The sequence below is a fragment of the Cetorhinus maximus genome, chromosome 3 (assembly GCF_964194155.1).
Source record: "Cetorhinus maximus chromosome 3, sCetMax3.hap1.1, whole genome shotgun sequence".
Lineage (NCBI taxonomy): Eukaryota > Metazoa > Chordata > Chondrichthyes > Lamniformes > Cetorhinidae > Cetorhinus > Cetorhinus maximus.
In genome coordinates this window covers 24,889,499-24,907,710 of record NC_135881.1, presented here as the reverse complement: position 1 = coordinate 24,907,710, position 18,212 = coordinate 24,889,499, and the positions used below count along the sequence as shown (strand labels likewise).

At 41.8% G+C, this 18,212-nt stretch overlaps 1 protein-coding gene across 1 annotated transcript in view; it reads left to right on the top strand.

Moving 5' to 3' along the window:
* Positions 1-18,212, top strand: part of LOC144676739 (protein canopy homolog 1-like) — a 108,902-nt gene that overhangs the window by 87,851 nt on the left and 2,839 nt on the right. Inside the window, exons 3-4 of the mRNA XM_078537071.1 lie at positions 17,302-17,508; positions 17,871-17,967. Coding sequence (XP_078393197.1) covers positions 17,302-17,508; positions 17,871-17,967 — 304 coding nt within the window. The remainder of the gene's footprint in view (positions 1-17,301; positions 17,509-17,870; positions 17,968-18,212) is intronic.

The window sequence follows — 18,212 nt, the reverse complement described above, 5'->3', positions numbered from 1 at the left end:
CCATCTGAATAACTTATATCTCCAATGGAGTTTTATGACCCTCTTTCCCAGAATTGCTAGCTCTAACCCCAAGTCAACATGGCCCCAACTTTTAAGTGTAATAAACTCCAAACTTGTTTAAATTGCATATACTTCAAGGTTCTTATCAGTTTCTCAACCAGATGTTTTCTACAGTTAAAACTTTGAGCTTTAGGAATTAAAAGTTTTATATTCTAAAACAGATGAATCACAAACTAGTATTTGCAGCAATATTCACTTGGGAGTTGTCAACCATATACTTGGACATCTACCTGTTACTTTGTTTTCTTCAATCAAATCGTTTAAGGTTTTGCCTTGCATTTCCACTGATTTCAGCTTGTGGCAGCCTTTCATGAGAAATCTGTCGTCATAACCTGGTCTGACCTAATATGACTCCAGTTCCATACCATTGTTATTGATTCTTCACTGCCCTCTGAAATGGCCTAGAAAACCAACAGTTAGTAACAATTGTTACAATTCTCAAGACGAAAATTGGACACAACTAATGATGCCCTGATGCCAGGCTCAAGGAGAGTGCAAGAGGAGGACCCTCAGACAGGCAGACAGCAGCACCTAGAGGTGAGTGTGAGAGGAGGACGCTGGGACAGGCAGTTAACAGCACCTAGAGGATCTAGCATCTAGTCTGTACTCAAGTAGGAGTAATGGTAAAATAAAAGCAATGGACCATATTCTATTCAGTTGAGATATGCCTGGGGAGCTCAGTCCTGTGATTGTTGCATATCCTGCGCCATGTGGAAAATCCTAGACGTTCTGGATGACCTTGTGTGCAGGAGGTGCCTCCGCCTGGAGCAACTTGAGCTCTGGGTATGGTGCATTCACGAGGCTGAGAGGCTCATGGATAGCACTTTTCAGGACGTGGTCACCCTGCAGCTTAAGGAAATGCAAGCAGAGAGTGACTGGGTGACCACCAGACAGAAGAAGAGGACAAGCAGGTGGTGAGGGAATCCCCTGAATGCATCTCACTCGCAAACCGTTTTTTGGCCTTGGAAAATGATGAGAATGAAGGTTCTTCTGTGGAGGCCAACCAGAGCCAAGACCATGGCTCTGGGTGGTCCAGTTGCTCATGGAGGGAGGAGGAATTGTGGAAGGGCAATAGTGGTAGGGGATTTGTTAGCGAGTGGAGTAGACAGGCGCTTCTGCGACTTTAGACGTGGCTCCAGGATGGTGTGTTGCCTCCCGGGTGCCAGGGTCAAGGATGTCATGGAATGGCTACAGGGCATTCTGAAGGGGGAGGGTAAACAGCCAGAGATCATGGCCCATGTTGGGACCAATGACATAGGAAGAAAGAGAAATGAGGCCCTGCAAGCAGACTTTAGGGAGTTATTTAGGGAGTTAATTAGGAAATTGAAAAGCAGGACTTCAAAGGTAGTAATCTCCGGATTACTCCCGGTGCCACGCAGTAGTGAGTATAGGAACAGAAGGATGGAGCAGATGAATGCATGGCTGGAGAGATGGTGCAGGAGGGAGGGCTTTGGATTCCTGGGGCATTGAGACCATTTCTGGGGGAGGTGGGACCTGTACAAGTTGGATGGGTTACATCTGAACAGGAACATGACCAACATCCTCGCGGGGAGGTTTGCTAATGCTGTTGGGGTGGATTTAAACTAAATTGGCAGGGGGGTGGGATCCTGAAAAGTAATTCAGAGGGGAGAGAAGCTGAGATAGAATTAGAAGTTAAAATGCTAGTGAGTGAATGTGGAAGACAGAGGAAGCATAGACTAGATAAGAAATAAGAGAGGTTAGCAAAGCGAAATGGAATACCTTATGATGCAAGGAGCTTGAGGAACAAGACAGATGAGCTGAGGGCATAGACACATGGGAGTATGATACCATAGCTATGACCAAGACTTGGCTAAAGAAGGGCAGGATTGGCAGCTCAACATTCCTGGTTATAGGGTATTTAGATGAGCTAAAGGGGGAATAAAAGAGGAGGGGGGGTCGCAATATTGATCAAGGAATCAATTACAGCACTGAGGGGGGATGATACCCTGGAAGGATCATAGAATGAGGCCAAATGGGTAGAAATAAAAACACAAAAGGGGCAAACGTGTACTATTGGCCCCCAAACAGTCAGGGGGAGATAGAGCATTCAATATGTAATCAAATTTCAGGGAAGTGTAAGAATAATAAGGCAGTAACAGTAGAGGATTTTAACTACCAAATGTTAACTGGGATAGTTTTAGTGTGCAAGGTAGGGAGGAAGCAAAATTCTTAAGTTGCATCCAGGAGAACATTTTTAGCCAGTAGGTAGAAAGCCCAACAAAGGGAAGGGGCCATTCTGGACCTAATATTTAGAAAGGGCAGATGGAAGGCGTACCAGCAGGGGAGCATTTTGGAGATAATGACCATAACTCAGTTAGATTTAGGATAGTTCTGGAAAAGGATAAGGTTGGGTTGGGAATAAAAGTTCTAAACTGGGGAAAGGCTAATTTTACTAAGGTGAGATGCGATTTAGCCCAAGTGGACTGGGAGCAGCTACTTGCAGATAAGACTGTGTCAGAGCAGTGGGAGGCATTCAAGGAGGAAATAGCGAGAGTACAGGGCAAATATGTTCCCGTAAAAATAAAGGGCAGGACCAAGTCCGGAGAACCCTGGATGTCAAGGGGCATAAAGGTTAGGATTAAGAAAAAAGAGAAGCTTATAGCAGATACCGAGGGCTCAATATGGCAGAGTCCCTAGAGGAGTATAAAAAGTGCAAGGGGAACTTAAAAAGGGATTTAGGAAAGCTAAGAGAGTGCATAAGAAAGCATTGGTGGGTAGAATAAAGGAAAACCCAAAGGGATTTTGATAAAATATATAAAGAGCAAGAGAATAACTAGGGAAAGAGCAGGGTCAATTAGGGACCATAGAGGTAATCTGTGTGTGGACCCGGAAGACATGGGTACATCTTCACTTTGCAACGGTCTTCACAATGGAAAAGGACGATGCAGGTATACACGTCAGGGTGGAGGACTGTGAAATATTAGAGGAAATTAACATAGAGAGGAGGTACAGGCGGGTTTAGTGGCCTTAAAAGTGGATAAATTCGCATGCCCGGATGAGATGTATCCCAGGCTGTTGAGGAAGGCAAGGGAAGAGATATCAGGGGTCCTGGCAGTAATTTTCAAATCCTCTCTGGCCGCAGGTGAGGTGCTAGAGGACTGGAGGACCGCTAACATTGTCCCATTATTAAAAAAGGGGGGAAGGGATAGCCCAGGAAATTACAGGCCAGTCAGCCTAACCTTGGTGGTGGGGAAGTTACTAGAAAGAATTCTGAGGAACAGAATATATCTGCACTTGGAAAGACATGGATTGATCAGGGATAATCGGCATGGATTTGTTAAAGGAAGGTCGTGTTTGACAAATTTGATCGAATTTTTTGAGGTAGTAACCAGGAGTGTTGATAAGGGTAATGCGTTTGATGTGGTCTACATAGACTGTAGCAACCCTTTTGTTTAAGTCCCTTATGGCAGACTGGTCAAGAAAGTAAGAGCCCATGGGATCCAAGGCAAAGTGGCACGTTGGATCCAAAATTGGCTGAGAGGCAGGAAGCAGAGGGTGATGGTAGATGGATGTTTCTGTGACTGGAAGTCTGTTTCCAATGGGGTTCCGCAGGGCTCGGTGCTGGGGCCCTTTGTGGTGTACATGAATGATTTGGATTTAAATGTAGGGAGTATGATCAAGAAGTTTGCGGATGACATGAAAATTGGTCTCGTGGCAAATAGTGAGGAGGTTAGCCGTAAACTACAGGAGGATATCAGTGGACTGGTCAGGTGGGCAGAGCAGTGGCAAATGGAATTCAACCAGGATAAGTGTGAGGTAATGCACTTGGGGAGGGCTAACAAGGCAAGGGATTACATGATGAATGGTAGGACCCTGAAAAGTACTGAAGATCAGAGGGACCTTGGTGTGCATATCCACAGATGCCTGAAAGTAGCAGGACAGGTAGATAAGGCGGTTAAGAAGGCATTTGAGAATCTTGCCTTTATTAGCCGAGGCATATAATACAAGAGCAGGGAGGTTATGCTGGAACTGTATAAAACGCTGGTTAGGCCACAACTCGAGTACTGCGTGCAGTTCTGGTCACCACATTATAGGAAGGATGTGATTGCCCGGGAGAGGGTGCAGAGGATATTTACCAGGATGCTGCCTGGGCTGGAGGGTCTGAGCTATGAGGAAAGATTGGGTAGGCTGGGGTTGTGTCTCCCTTGGAGCAGCGAAGATTGAGAGGGAACCTGATAGAGTTGCATAAGATTATGAGGGGCATAGATAGGGTGGATAGGAAGGCACTTTTTCCATTTGTAGAGGGGTCAATAACCAGGGGGCATGGATTTAAGGTAAGAGGTGGAAGGCTAAGAGGAGAGTTGAGGAGAAACTCTTTCACCCAGAGAGTGGCGGGAGTCTGGAACTCACTGCCTGAAAGGGTGGTTGAGTCAGAAACTCTGGTAATATTTAAGAAATATTTAGATATTCACTTGCATTTCCATAGCCTCCAGGGCTATGGGCCAAGTGCTGGAAAATGGGATTAGTGTAGTCAGATCTTTGTTGACTGGCATGGACACAATGGGCTAAATGGCCCCCTTCTGTGCTGTAAACGCCTGAGTCTATGTGACACCTGGGTTATTAAGAAAAAGATAATCTTGGGCATGAACCAATTTGACTAAGTTGTGAGAGTTATCCCACAGACTAGTTGAGCAACAGCCTGAGATGAGTATGATCCTATGAGTATAACTCTGAGCCAATGTACAAAATATTTCCATCACCATCTGCATTTGTCTTGTCTCACTGGCAGGACAGAGCCATCACAGGTGGAGATATAATGGTCGACAGACCAGTAGGCATGGTTCTCCAACACCTTAGCATTGACTCCAGACCCATCAAATCACTATTTACTGCCTTCCTCAGCTGATGAATATGTGCCACTCCGTATTGAACACTTTGGAAATACTGACAGTAGCAAAGGTACAGAATATTCGTTACCAATGGTGACTTGGTATGCTACCACTGACTGAGTCCTGAAAGGTGTAGCTAGCAGGCAAGTCATGCAGCAAGTGGTGGCAGAACCAATACAAGGAAACCTACTTGACATTGGTTAGTCAATCTACCTGTTGCAGAAGCATCTGCCCATAATGTTACTGGGAAGAGAGGCCACCATACATTCCTTCTGGGAATAAAATCACGTCTTCACACTGAGTACACACTCTGGCTGTGTTATGTGATACTACCACTTAAGTGGAATAGATTAGAAACAGATGTCGGAACTCAACTGGGCGCCCTTCAGGTGCAGTAGCACCCTCGCCTTTGAATCAGAGGGTTGTGGGTTCATGTCCCACTCCCGGAAACCAAGAACTGTGATTGTACTCGAAAAGAGTTGCAATCTGTGACTGTTGATAACTCGAAAGAGAAAGAGTATCATAATGAGAAATCATTGGTTCTGGCATATTCCTCACATTTGCATCACCAACAAACCAGCTGACTCAATGAGAAAATGAAGAGCATACTGGGAGTAGCACCACATGTACCTGGAGAATGCAGTGTCAACTTGGTGAAGCTACAACATGGGACTACGTATGTTAAACAGCTGAAGCACAGAGCTAAGTGATCCCACAACCAACGAACCAGATGCTTTTTTTTCTTTTTTTTTGGCTGGCACAGACACGATGGGCTGAATGGCCTCTTTCTGCACCATAACAATTCTATGGTTCTAACCCAAGCTGATATTCCAGTGCAATATAAGTACTGCATTTTTAAAGACTTCATCCTTTGGTTGAGACATTAAAAAGAGGGTCTGTTTTGCCTCTCCCTAAAGTTAAAGCTCCAATAACATTTTTCAAAGAAAATCAAAGTTCTCATGACACTGTTGCCAAAATCCTTCTGCCATGGGAGCTGATAAAAACTTCATACTGCAGTCATAGTGCTCTGGTGCTGGATGGTGCAATGTTTAATATGGAAAATAGGTGGACGCTGATCAAACAGACTGTTTCGTTACAGATGGTGTCAGGCTTTTTGAGCTTTGTTGCAGCTACGTCCATCAACATAAATTGAGTGTATTCCAACGCAGTCCTAACTTGTGCGTTGTAGGCACAAGACAAGGGAGTCAGAAGCCACTCACAGAATACCCAACCTCTTACTTGCTCTGGTAATCACAGTATTTATGTGGCTAATCGATGATATTAATGGTGGGAGATCTGGTGATGGTTAATGCCATTAAATGTTATTACTACTGGAGGTTATTCGATTTGTTTGGAGTGGTCATTGCCTGGCATTTTCCTGGCACAAATGTCACTTGTCATTTAATAGCCAAATGTTGTCTTGCTGCATGAAGGCATGGGCTGCTTCATTATCTGACAAGTGTAGCTGAACGCTGTGCAATCATCAGAAAACATCCCCACTTCTGACCTTTTGATGAAAAAGAAGGACTTTAATGAAGCAGCTGAAGATAACTGGGACTAGGAAACTGTCCTGAAAAACCCCTGCTGTGATGTCCTGAGCTGAAATAATTGGTCTCCAATGATAATTATCTTTCACTGTGCCAAGCCACAAGAGACCTCCTGCACCATGCTCCCCACCCACCTCACCCATCCACATTGACTTCAGTTTAACAAAGCCTTTTTAAAAATTATTTGTTTATGGGATGCGAGTGTTACTGGCAGCATTTGTTACCCATTCCCAATTGCCCTTGAAAAGGTGATGGTGAGCTGCCTTCTTGAATCGCTGCAATCCACATGGTGTTGCTACGTTTTATTGCCATTTTCCCGCACCTGGTCCGTAGCCTTGCAGGTTATGTGCTCAAATCCTGGAGTATATTCAAACCCACAATGTTCTGACTCAGATGTGGAAGTTTTGCCAACTGAACCAAGTTGACTAACAAAACTGATGTGATGTTTGCTCAGTATTGATGCGGTCATTGTTATTCTAGAAGTTGCTACTGTACTTTGGAATAGAGTCATTACGATACAGCAGAAGCCTGTTACGATCCTAGCTGATACTACTGGACAAGCCACATCCCAGGGTGGAACCTGGCTTGATCTAACTTTTTTTTGTTTGGAAACATGGAGAGTGGCTACTGAACAGAGTCACAGGAGTCAGCTGATGAACTTTTAACAAAAGAATAGAACATTTTATTAAACAAGAAAAGATGAACTATATTACAATACTCCTTCACCCACAACTATACCTTTTACAGATATATACAGATTTGTAAGGAAAACACAAGTTACAAAAGCTTTCTTATACTTGAATGTTCACAGTAAGTATGCAGTCCATGCAAACCAATAGGCAACTTGTGGCCAGGCACACCACACTCTGAAACCATATACAGACGCCATCCCAAACAGGTGCTGTTAGTCTCTCATCAACTCCCACCAGACGCTTGTCATACCATGAGCCAACCGGTCTCACTCTACTCCATCTTTCACACGAAGTTTTCCAATCTCCCCTCTCGAAGAAGCCGCTTTGGAATCTTCTCCCAAACGACACTTTCTCTTGGATGCCTTCCACAAGGGTCCACCTCCAGTGTTTCGAACTCCTTCTGGTATTCCTTTCCCCTGGATTGCCACATGCATTAAAGCTTTGCCTTCCATGCACTCTCTCAAATGCTCAGCCATGCTAATAGAACACCACTGCTTCACATGCCCATAGTAAAGAGTTACAGACCTTTGGCTGTCTCCTTGGATCTTTAGGCTTCTTGCAAGTCTATTTTGCTTTAAGCCTGTGTCCTGCAGCTTTCTTCCTTTAAGCTTGGAGCCTTCCTCTCTGCTCCTTACTTTCACTTCTACTGAACAGGACCTTTTCCAGACTCCTGCCCTTGCCCTTGGACCAGAAGCTCTTCTTAGGATCTTTCTCCTTTTTTTCCGGGACCTGCTCTCTGCAGTTTTCTTTCCCAGTAGACTGCTGACAACTTGGTATCTCTCTTGAGATCCAGAACTCACTTGACATTCACTGTTGCTTTAACTTTAGAGCAACTCGCCTAAGATTCGTAGACCTATTTTCCTCAGTAATCTGCTAGTATGTCCAGCTAGAGAGAGAGAGAGATACTTAAACTGTTTCCTTCACCTAAGAGCACTGAACTCAAACTGCTTTTCTGTTTCTCTCAGTGTGGGCCTCGTCTTAGCACAGCTTTCTACCTTGTGTTTGTTTTAACTCCCCTTCAAGAGTTGCAACACTTTATTAAAATGCAGGCATCTTTTGAAGTGAAGCTAAAATTCAAGATCACTCCTTTCTTAAGACACACATACATAAATACAAATTAAACTTAAACTTAAAGCTAAAACTCATTCCTAACACCCATAAATACAAATATAACTTAATTAAACTCTCTAGTTCCTCAAGTCATTTAGTCCATTGGGTCCTCTCTGTGGAACAATCCAGTCAGTCCCATTCCCCTGGTTTGCCTCCATAGCCCTGCAAGTTTATTTTCCTCAATTTTGTTTTGAAACCATCGATCATGTCCACTTCCAACACCCTTTGTAGGCAACCAGTTTCAGGTCATTACTACTCCCTGCGTTTTTTTTAAAAAGAACCTTCCTCTCATTCCCCCACATTTCTTGTCCAAAACCTTAAATCTGTGTCCCTTGTTTTTGTACCATCAGTTAATGGGAACAGTTTTTTATGTCTGCTTTATCTAAACTGGTCATAACCTTGTACACCTCTGTCAAATCTTCCCTCGATCTTCTTTGCCTCAAGAAGGAAAATCCCAGCTTTCCTAACCTAATCTTGAAAATCCCTCATCCCTGGGACTATTCTGGTAAATACCCCTGCACCCTCTTAAGGCCCCCACATACTTTAAAAAATGTCGTAACCAGAACTGGACACAATACTCTCTCATTGTGACATCACCAAAGCTTTATAAGGATTTTACATAACTTCTTTAATACTCTACCTCTATTTATGAAGCCCAAGATCGCATTTGTGTTGCTAATTACAATCTCAATATGTACTGCCACCATCAAACTTCTGTGCACGTTAACCACCAGGTCTCTCTGTCCCTGCACACTTTCGAATTTTCATTAAGTCTATCTTGCCTCTCCCTATCCCTTCTGCTAAAACGTTTTCTGTATTGAATTCCATCTGCTACTTTTCTGCCCATTCTTCCAGCCTACCTATGTCCCATTGCAGTCGACTGGTATCTTCCTCACTGCTTGCCATGCCTCCAAGTTTGGTATCATCAGCAAATTTTGAAATTTTACTCTGTATTCCATTTCCAAGTCAATTACATATATATTTTTTTAAAAAGCAGTGATCCTCGCATTGGATCTTGGGAACACCACTTTCTACCATCCTCCACTCTGGCAAAACAACTATTTACCACTGCTTGCTGTTTTCTGTCCTTAAGCTAATTTTTAATCCAAGTTGGCATTGGCCCTCCTATTCCATGATCCTTATCTGATACTTAGTAAAACATTTCCTTTAAATTTATGTAGTCAGTATCTACCGCATTTCCCTCGTTGACCTTCTCTGTTACTTAATCTGTTACCTCCACCATCATCCACTAGCCTGAATGAGTGCAGCTCCAACAACACTCAAGAAGCTGCATACTATCCAGAACAAAGCAACATGCTTGACTGGCACCCCATCCATTCACTCCCTCTGCCACCGATGCACAGTGGCAGCAGTGTGTACCACCTACAAGATGCACTGAGATGACTCACCAAGGCTCCTTAGACAGCACCTTCTAAACCCACGACCACTACCATCAAAAAGGACAAGGGCAGCAAATAGAAGCGAACACCACCACGTGGAAGTTCCCCATCAAGCCACTTACCATCCTCACTTGGAAATATGTCGCCGTTCTATCACTGTCGCTGGGTAAAATCCTGGAACTCTCTCCCTAACAACACTGTGGGTGTATCTACACACATGGACTGCAGCAGTTCAAGAAGGCCACTCACCACCATCGCCTCAAGTGCAATTAAGGATGGTCTAGCCAGCGCTGTCCACATCCCATAAATGAATTTTTAAAAATCCAGTTAGATTAATCAAATTTGATTTGTCTTTTACCAATCCATTTTGGCTCTCATTAATGAACTCAAACCTCCCAAGTGCCTGTTAATTTTTTTCCCCTTGATTTATTGTTACTAAAACCTTGTCCACCACTGATATTAAACTGAACAGCTTGTTACTAGGAATACCCGTACACCCTTTCTAGAATAAGAGTGTCACATTTGCCCCTCTCCAATCCTCTGGCACCTCTCCCATATCTGGGGAAGATTATGGCAAGCTCGTCTGCTAATTTCACCTCCACTTCCCTTAGTAACCTGAGATGCAAGCCATCTGGATGGGTGATTTATCCAATCTAAGCAAAGTCAGCTTTTCTAGTACATCCTGCCCATCAATTTTCACCCATCTATTACCTCTACCATCACCACTTCTAATATTGTAGTGGCATCCTCTTCCTTAGATTTATGGAATTCAGGATTGGTGCAGTATGCCTGCTCTCTTGACTGGTCTCCTGTTGTCCATAAACTCCTTCAGCTTATCCAACATTTTGCTATCCATGGCATATCCCACACCAAACTCTACTCACATCACTCCTGTGCTTGGTGACCTGTATTGGCTCCCAATTTTTCAATGCATCAAATTTAGAATTGTCAGCGTCATATTTAAGCCCCTTTATCACTTTATTCCTCTTTGTCTCTTTAACCTCTTAAAGACTTTGAGAAATGTGTGCATTCCCAATTCCCCCTTTGCCTCCACCATCTGCAGCCTTGCCATCAACCCCACAGCCCTTATATTCTAGAATATGTTCACTAACCTCTCTGCCTCTCCAGTTCCCTTAAGACCTTCCTTAAAACCTATTTCATTGACCAAATTTTTAACCACCCAATCTAATATCCCCTCCTTGCTTGGCTTGGTGAATTTCTTTGTGATTGTGCTTCAATGAAGCACCTTGGTTTTTCTATGGTAAAAATCCTCTATGATGCAAGTTGGTATTGTTAATTGACAGTTTTACTTTGAATCTGAGCAGCCAGCCATCCAAAAAAAAAGCACAGCATATCTTTGTCTGTTCAGTCCTTGAATATAAAAGGAAAGTTCAGTTTGAATCAAGGATTAGTTAGAATCGTAGAATTTTGCAGCACAGAGGCTATTCGGCCCATCAAACCTGCTCTTTGAAAGAGCTGTCCAGCGTAATCCCACAACCCAGCTTTTTCCCCACCCGCCCCTCTGCTCCAAGGAGAACAAACCCGACTTTTCTAATCTCCCCACCTAACTGAAGTCTCTCATTCCTGCCTGACCTCTTCTGTGTCCTCTCAGAGCTTTGATATTTTTCCTACAGTGTGGTGTCCAGAATTGTACGCACTAATCCAGCTGAGCCCAACCCATAGATTTGTCAATGTTTAGTATGACTTTCTTGTTTTTTGTATTCAGACATCCCTATTTACAAAGCTAAGTGTCCCAAACTCTTTTCTTACTGCCTTATTAACTCACCCTGCCTTCTTACTGCCTTATTAACTCACCCTGCCACCTTCAAAGATTTCTAAATCTACATCCCCAGGTCCATCTGTTGCATTCCAATCCCACCCCCTCCCCCACCGCCAAAAAAAAATTGTACCATTTAGATTGTTTCTTCTAAAGTGCATTGCTACTACTTAACATGTTAAATCGAACCTGCCATGTGTGTGCCCGTTTCACCACTCTTTGTATGTCCTGAAGTCTGTTATTATCGCACTCATTATTTACTGCATTGCCAAGTTTTGTACCATTCACAAACTTCAATGTTGTCTTCCCTATTATCCATGTCCAAGTCATTTATATATGGCTGCTGATGCTGCAACTGCAGAGGGCGCCCCCCTCCTCGAACATACAGCTGCACTACCTGTGGCATCACTTTCAGCGATGTCCTAGGCAGCTACCCACAGCACTGAGTAGCGTGGCGAGGGCAAGGGACGAGGGAGGCAAATAGGAGGCACCGAGGACTTTGGGGCGCAGATCAGGAGATCAGGAGAGGGGCAGTGAGCAAGAGGTGGCGAGGGCTTAGGGGTGTTGAGGGCTTGGGGGGATGGCGAGCAGGATGTGGCAAGGGCTTGGGGGAGAGTTGGCTTGGGCAGGGGGCTGATGAGGGTTTTGGGGAAGGGGTGGTGAGCAGGAGGTGGCGAGGGCTTGGGAGGGATTGGCAAGTGCAAGGCGAAAGGTCTGGACAGAGGCAGCAAGGGCTCAGGAGAAGGATGGCAAGGGGAGGAAGACAACAGGCACAATGACGTCAGCAGTGAAACTGGGTAAAACTGTGCATGCACCAGGGCAGAGTGGGTGCCGAGTGGGCATGCGCAACTGTCCTGTTTGGTGGCAGGAGTTAATGACTGTATATAACAAGAACATGGTCCTAACACTGTCCTCTGCGGGAACCAACTGCATGCTTTCCTCTGGTCAACAAAGAATTCATTCGCCACAGCTTCTGCCTCCTATCCCTTAGCCAGGTACATATCTGAGCTTAATCAAGTTAGTTGGACATAACTTTCCATTAACAAATCTATGCAGGCTGGCCCCCATGCTTCTCTAACTGAGAATGAATTTTGTCCTTGACAATTGTCTTTAGAAATTATCCCATCACTAAACTGGCCTATAGTTACCAGATTTATCCCCCTCCCTTTTTTTGGAGCAAGTGTGTAACATTTGCAATCCCCCAATGTTCTGACACTACTTCAATATCCAAGGCAGATTGAAGGATTGTGGTTAAAATTTCTGCTATCTCCATCTTGACTTCCCTCAGCAACCTTCTCATGCATCCCATCTGGACTGTGTGATTTATGCTCTCATTGTGCCAGCCTTCACCCCTTCCTTCCTTCCAGATTGGAAGGCCCTGCTTATGTTAACTTGTAGATCAGTGAAAACAGTTTGTTCTGTCATTCACTGTGAGCGGTGTCACAGGGGAGCTGCTCAACTTTTAGTATTTGAGCTGATGAAAATGGAAATGTTATTTAAGTCGATTTGGCGTATATCATCAGTTAGTGATTTTTATTGTTCTAAGATGGAAAGGCCAAAAAATACAAACTTTTGCTGTCAGTAAACATTTTTATTTCTCAGTTTATTCCATTTTCCCACTAACTTCCTTTTATATTGTCAGAACATGACATTGTTGGAACAAGTAAAACTGGATATAAAATAATTTGTTTCCTTTGATCATGCATTTTCAAGTCCTTCCTCACAAGTTGGAGTGGTTGGGTGTGAAGGGAAACCTTACTTTCACAAGTCTCCTAGTTCATTAGTTTTGTATTTTACTCATGTAATGTGTAAGAATCTTTTAAAGTTTTGTTTTAGGTGGTGGTACAAAATTGGAGGTGCTTCATTGCAATCGATTGTGCAATATATCATCCTCCAGGCATGACTACTACTGCTGAATGTTCCAGGGATTATGTTTTTAAATGATCAGATCATGTCTCCAAATATTAATTGCTCATCAGCCATGGAGCCCTTGTAAAATATCTTCCATAGATGGATATACAGCAGCAACTTATACTCCTTGTGGTAGATATGCATATTTCAGAGAATATTAATAATGCTATAGATGATACTGAATTCAAAGCAAGGTTAATATTTAGTCATTGTTTGCATATTTGATGTGTGAAAGTATTAAGTTGTAGATTTCAAATCACTTGTGTAGCTAAGGCCCCCAGCAGAAGAGAAGACTCGCTCCACATTACGGTGGGGAGAAGTGGCTAAGAGAAAAGGGAGAGTAGGGGAAGAAGTGAGAAGACAGGCCAATCTTGAATTAACAATCCTTGTTAATTCAAGAGCTGCGCAGGCCATGGTATGGAAGCAGGTCACCTGCTTCCTCCGGTGAGAAATGATGCATAGCCTATGGGAGAGAAACCTTCTGAATGTGTATAGAATTCTTTTATAAAGAAAACTGAGGTTATACCTAATTGTCTAGACTGCTGTTGAATGCTGTGGTTCCAAGTCATTTTGACTGAACACATTTGTCAGTCTTAATAAACTAGCTGACTTATTTCTCTGTCACTACAAAGAAACTTACCAACCTGCAGTACAGATTGTATGATTGTAGTAGGTTTAAAAAAAAATGCACAGAATGGTGGTTAGTGTAAAGCTCAAACTATTTTTATGCAATGTCACTTTTTAAAAAACTCTCCATTTGTCACATTTTACAATAATACCAGAAAAATATATTGCTGCTGAAGAAGATCTTAGTCCTATAATGGGTCAGTTCAGTGGAGTTTGATATAATATTCCATTTTGCTTCATTTATAGTGGAGTATTCATTGTTCAGCCTCTTTACTCACCTAAAACTTAAATCCACAGTTTCAAGATAAAATTTGACCTTCGATCCAATATTTCTCTGTGTGGGCACACTTGATCATTTTTTTTGTGCTGCTATTTCCTGCAGGAACATCACGAAATTTTTAATTAGAAACTGCATATATGTTAAATACTCACCTTCTTAAACTTGAATATTTTTCTTGAGTTTTTGTATGGATTTTCATGTAACTTGCATAGATTAGCACAGCAGTTATCTTTACTTGACTAAGTTACAGGGGCCATGTTCCCATGATCCTCTATGACCAATATTAAAGCTTACTGAATAATTGTCAAGTATACTCTATGGAATTTTATTGTTCACCTTCAGTTTAAAAAAAAATGACTTGAGGGGTTTCATTAAAAGGTGGCTCGAGGCTGAAGACTGACATCTGACAGTTACTGTGTAAACCATGGGCAATATGTTTTTGATTTGCTTGGACCTCATTGGACTCCTATTTCAAAGCATTGATAAGAGATGTTTGATGCTGTAAACAGCGTTAATTCTTCCATCCAATTTTCACACTGCTAAACATAATTGAAACACAGAAGAGTAATACTCTAATTTCTATTAAGTTTAAATGGGTGTACTGGGTTGCATCTCAACGAAAGCATATTTAAGTGTGCTTAAATATACTAAATTAAAAGCAGTCTTAAGTTTATAGAACACTTCCATCTGCTTAGCCATTATTTCTGTTGGCCTGAGTAGTTAGAAAATTTGAATCAAGTGCTTTCAGCTTTTTTTTTAAAAAGGCAGCAATTTTTAGAACAAATGTGCTGGGTACCCAAAAGTACAAGCCTGTTTTTCTAACAAATGACTTGTAATAAAATTATAAGATTTTTGTAAGCCTATATTATGTATTAAGAGTCAATTGCTGCAGAAAATCAGCGATGTGTTTGTTTAGTCTAAGTGCCATATTTAGACTGAAACTAATGCGAAAACCTTATACAAAGATATATTGCTATTATGCTATCTCAAACCAATTCTTTGAATTCTGCGTATGAAGAAATACTTGTGGTTAAATCTTGTGGTCATGCATTTGTAATGTTAACTTTTTAACTAATTTATTCCCCTCAATGAAGCATAGATTTTTTTGATACCTAACATAAAAATATTTTGGTATAAAACATCTGAGGTTTATGTAATTCCAAAGTCATATACCCAACCATGAGCACTAGATAGTGATCATGAAAATAAAATTGCAATTTAAAAGAACTGGTTTCAAAATCCAAATGGTTGAAATTTTAGTGATTTGTATCCACCTTGTCAGCAAAAAATATTTAGATTTTTTTCTCTCCAAGTTCTAGGCTTCTGGTACGTTCTTGGGAGTCATTCTTGTGTTTTTATCATATTTGTTGGGATTAAACTGTTTTTTTTCTCACAAAATTGTGTACATATGCATTTTCACTAGTATTTTGGTTATCTTTTATTTTAAAAAAATATGCTTTTGTTATCCTGAATTTGGGAATCCACTCTTTTATGTCTTAACACTGGAAAAATCTAAAGCACTTTACCTTTATCACCTCTTTGCAGAGCATCAGTCTTATTTTTTAGTAAGATAAGAAACTTTTGTCCAAGCAGACAGACAAAATTGATTGTGACTCTCTTCCATCACATTTTAATAATAGCAGTCTCTTCATTCTCATTTCAATGGCAGCCACAAATTGCAGGGCAGTATCTCAGACATCTTTTCTACTGGCAGAGGGCAATGTATATGTGTTTTTCTTTCTCCTCCCCTCTGTCACACCAAGAAATGCTTTTATGATCATGATGCATTTAAACTTCTATGACTATGTTGAAGAAAAGTGTTTTTCCACCCTAGATAAATGGTGCTTAGTTATATAATTTATTACAAAGTCACCAGAGAATTTGATGTTATCCATAGTGACGGTCACAATGTTGTTTTATGCAGATGTAACATAAAATGTCTTAAATGTGCATATAGTTTTCCTTATAGTTTACCAAAAACCTCGACCTATGATAGATTTTGCAAGCAAAGTTCATTAAAGATAAGTTGCTACATTCTGCTAAAATAATCATATCAACTCAGTAAAATGGAAGGAACATCTGAGCTAGCTATGTAGTCAGTAAATCACTTATTTTAATGTTTAGGCACTGATGTATTTGCTTTGTGATCAGATGGCAGTGAAGCAAGGAGAAACCTTTTGTGTGAATGAACTGCTTATGTGAAAATGCATCCATAATGTAATCACTGGGACCGGAAGGGGCCATACTGTGTCTGAAAGGAGACAATGGAATCTGGCCATATCTACATTGCTGAAATCGAGTTCATCAGTGATTCAGCCCTTTGACTGCGGTTGTCATGCAAACTTCCTACTTTGATCAGTAGAGGGTGGAGGGAGGGACTCGCGTAGGCCTGCGGATGTATCTCTGCTGTTTACCCTGTACTTGGCTTCAATTGAAACTCTTCCGGAGAAAGCAACGGGGCACATTTTGCACCTTGACCTGTCTAGACAGTTAAAACTTTTTGTCCAGTTACCAAGGCAAAGGGCTATTTTGACCCCTGGTGCACTCTTTGTGGCGATTCACTCTAGGAGTATAGGTGTTGACTGGAGTTTTTCTTGAATTTGGTGAAGGAGGGGGAGGAGATGAGACAATCCAGCAGCTTTTATTCCAGGAAATGAAAACTGAGACTGTAGACCTGATTGACTTTTGGGCCTTGCTTTCCCCTCTGAATCCTGAACGAGGATTAAGCAGCTGCTGGCAGGCAAATGAACAACGTCTGAACTGACCAGTCATTGAGCAAACTGGACATGGTGGTCCACTGACTTAATTTTCTGAAATGAGGTTCTTTTCTTTTCTGGCAAATTTGTTGGTATTTTCTATAGGACAGAAAATCTACTTGAAATGAACAAAAATGATAAATGCAAATGCTTGCACATTTTGCACACTCGAGAGTTACATTGCCAGTTTTAAGACTCACATTCAGTCAGTTTTGAGATTTCTTAATTTATTTTAAGAATGCATCATGTAATATTGCAGCATTGTTCACATGGTGCTGTGTTTTTCTGCAGATTCCATATGCTAGATCAGAGATCCATCTACTTGAACTCCTTGAAACTGTGTGTTCAAACATGGATGATTATGCACTGTATGTGGATCCAGAGACCCAGAAGAAGACTTATATGAGATTTGCTCCGAGGGACTCTGAGAAACTGGGTTCAGTAGATTTTAACAATTTCAAGTTTGATCCTGAAAATTCAAAATCGCTAAAGTTTGTGGTAAGGCTTTTTTAATGTGTTCAGACAGCTTTTACAGCAGAGGGCACTAGAACTTCAGCTCGTGAAACCTTCATTAAAAATTATGCTACTAAGTTTATAGAATTCAGCAAAAATAAACAGAAAAATCCCTAGTTACAGAATGGCAATTAGCTGGTGATCACATTTTGTAGTTTAATCTTCTGTTGTTTAACTGTGGAAATATTACAAGATGGTTTTTTTGCCATGTTGGTGAGATATAGGAAGTAGAAAATGGCAGCAGGCAACAAAGATACACCTAGAGTTGCGTGTGCTACATAGCAATGGCAATGACTCATTTTGACCATTTTGTACTTTAATACCCTCCTTTTTTATTCTGATCTTAGTGTGAAAGCATAGTGGAAGAATACGAAGAAGAAATCATTTCTCTGTTCATCCATGAGGCAGACCATGTGGTTGACAAGCTATGCAGCGAGAAATCAGGTACTGCATCTGATGTGACGGTATACTTCCTTTTTTGAGTTTCTTGTTGCTATGCTACATCGATGCCCTGGGGTGGGGAGGGTGGAGGTGGTAGGAATCTTTAATCTGATGAAAATGGCTTAGGTTGTTACTTCCATATATAAGTTCCTTCTGTCAAGGTACCATTAGCCAAATGGAACTTTTGCCTAATTATTGATATTTATGTCTGTTCACAAGATGTACGGTGTGTTTAGCTAAGTGTATCC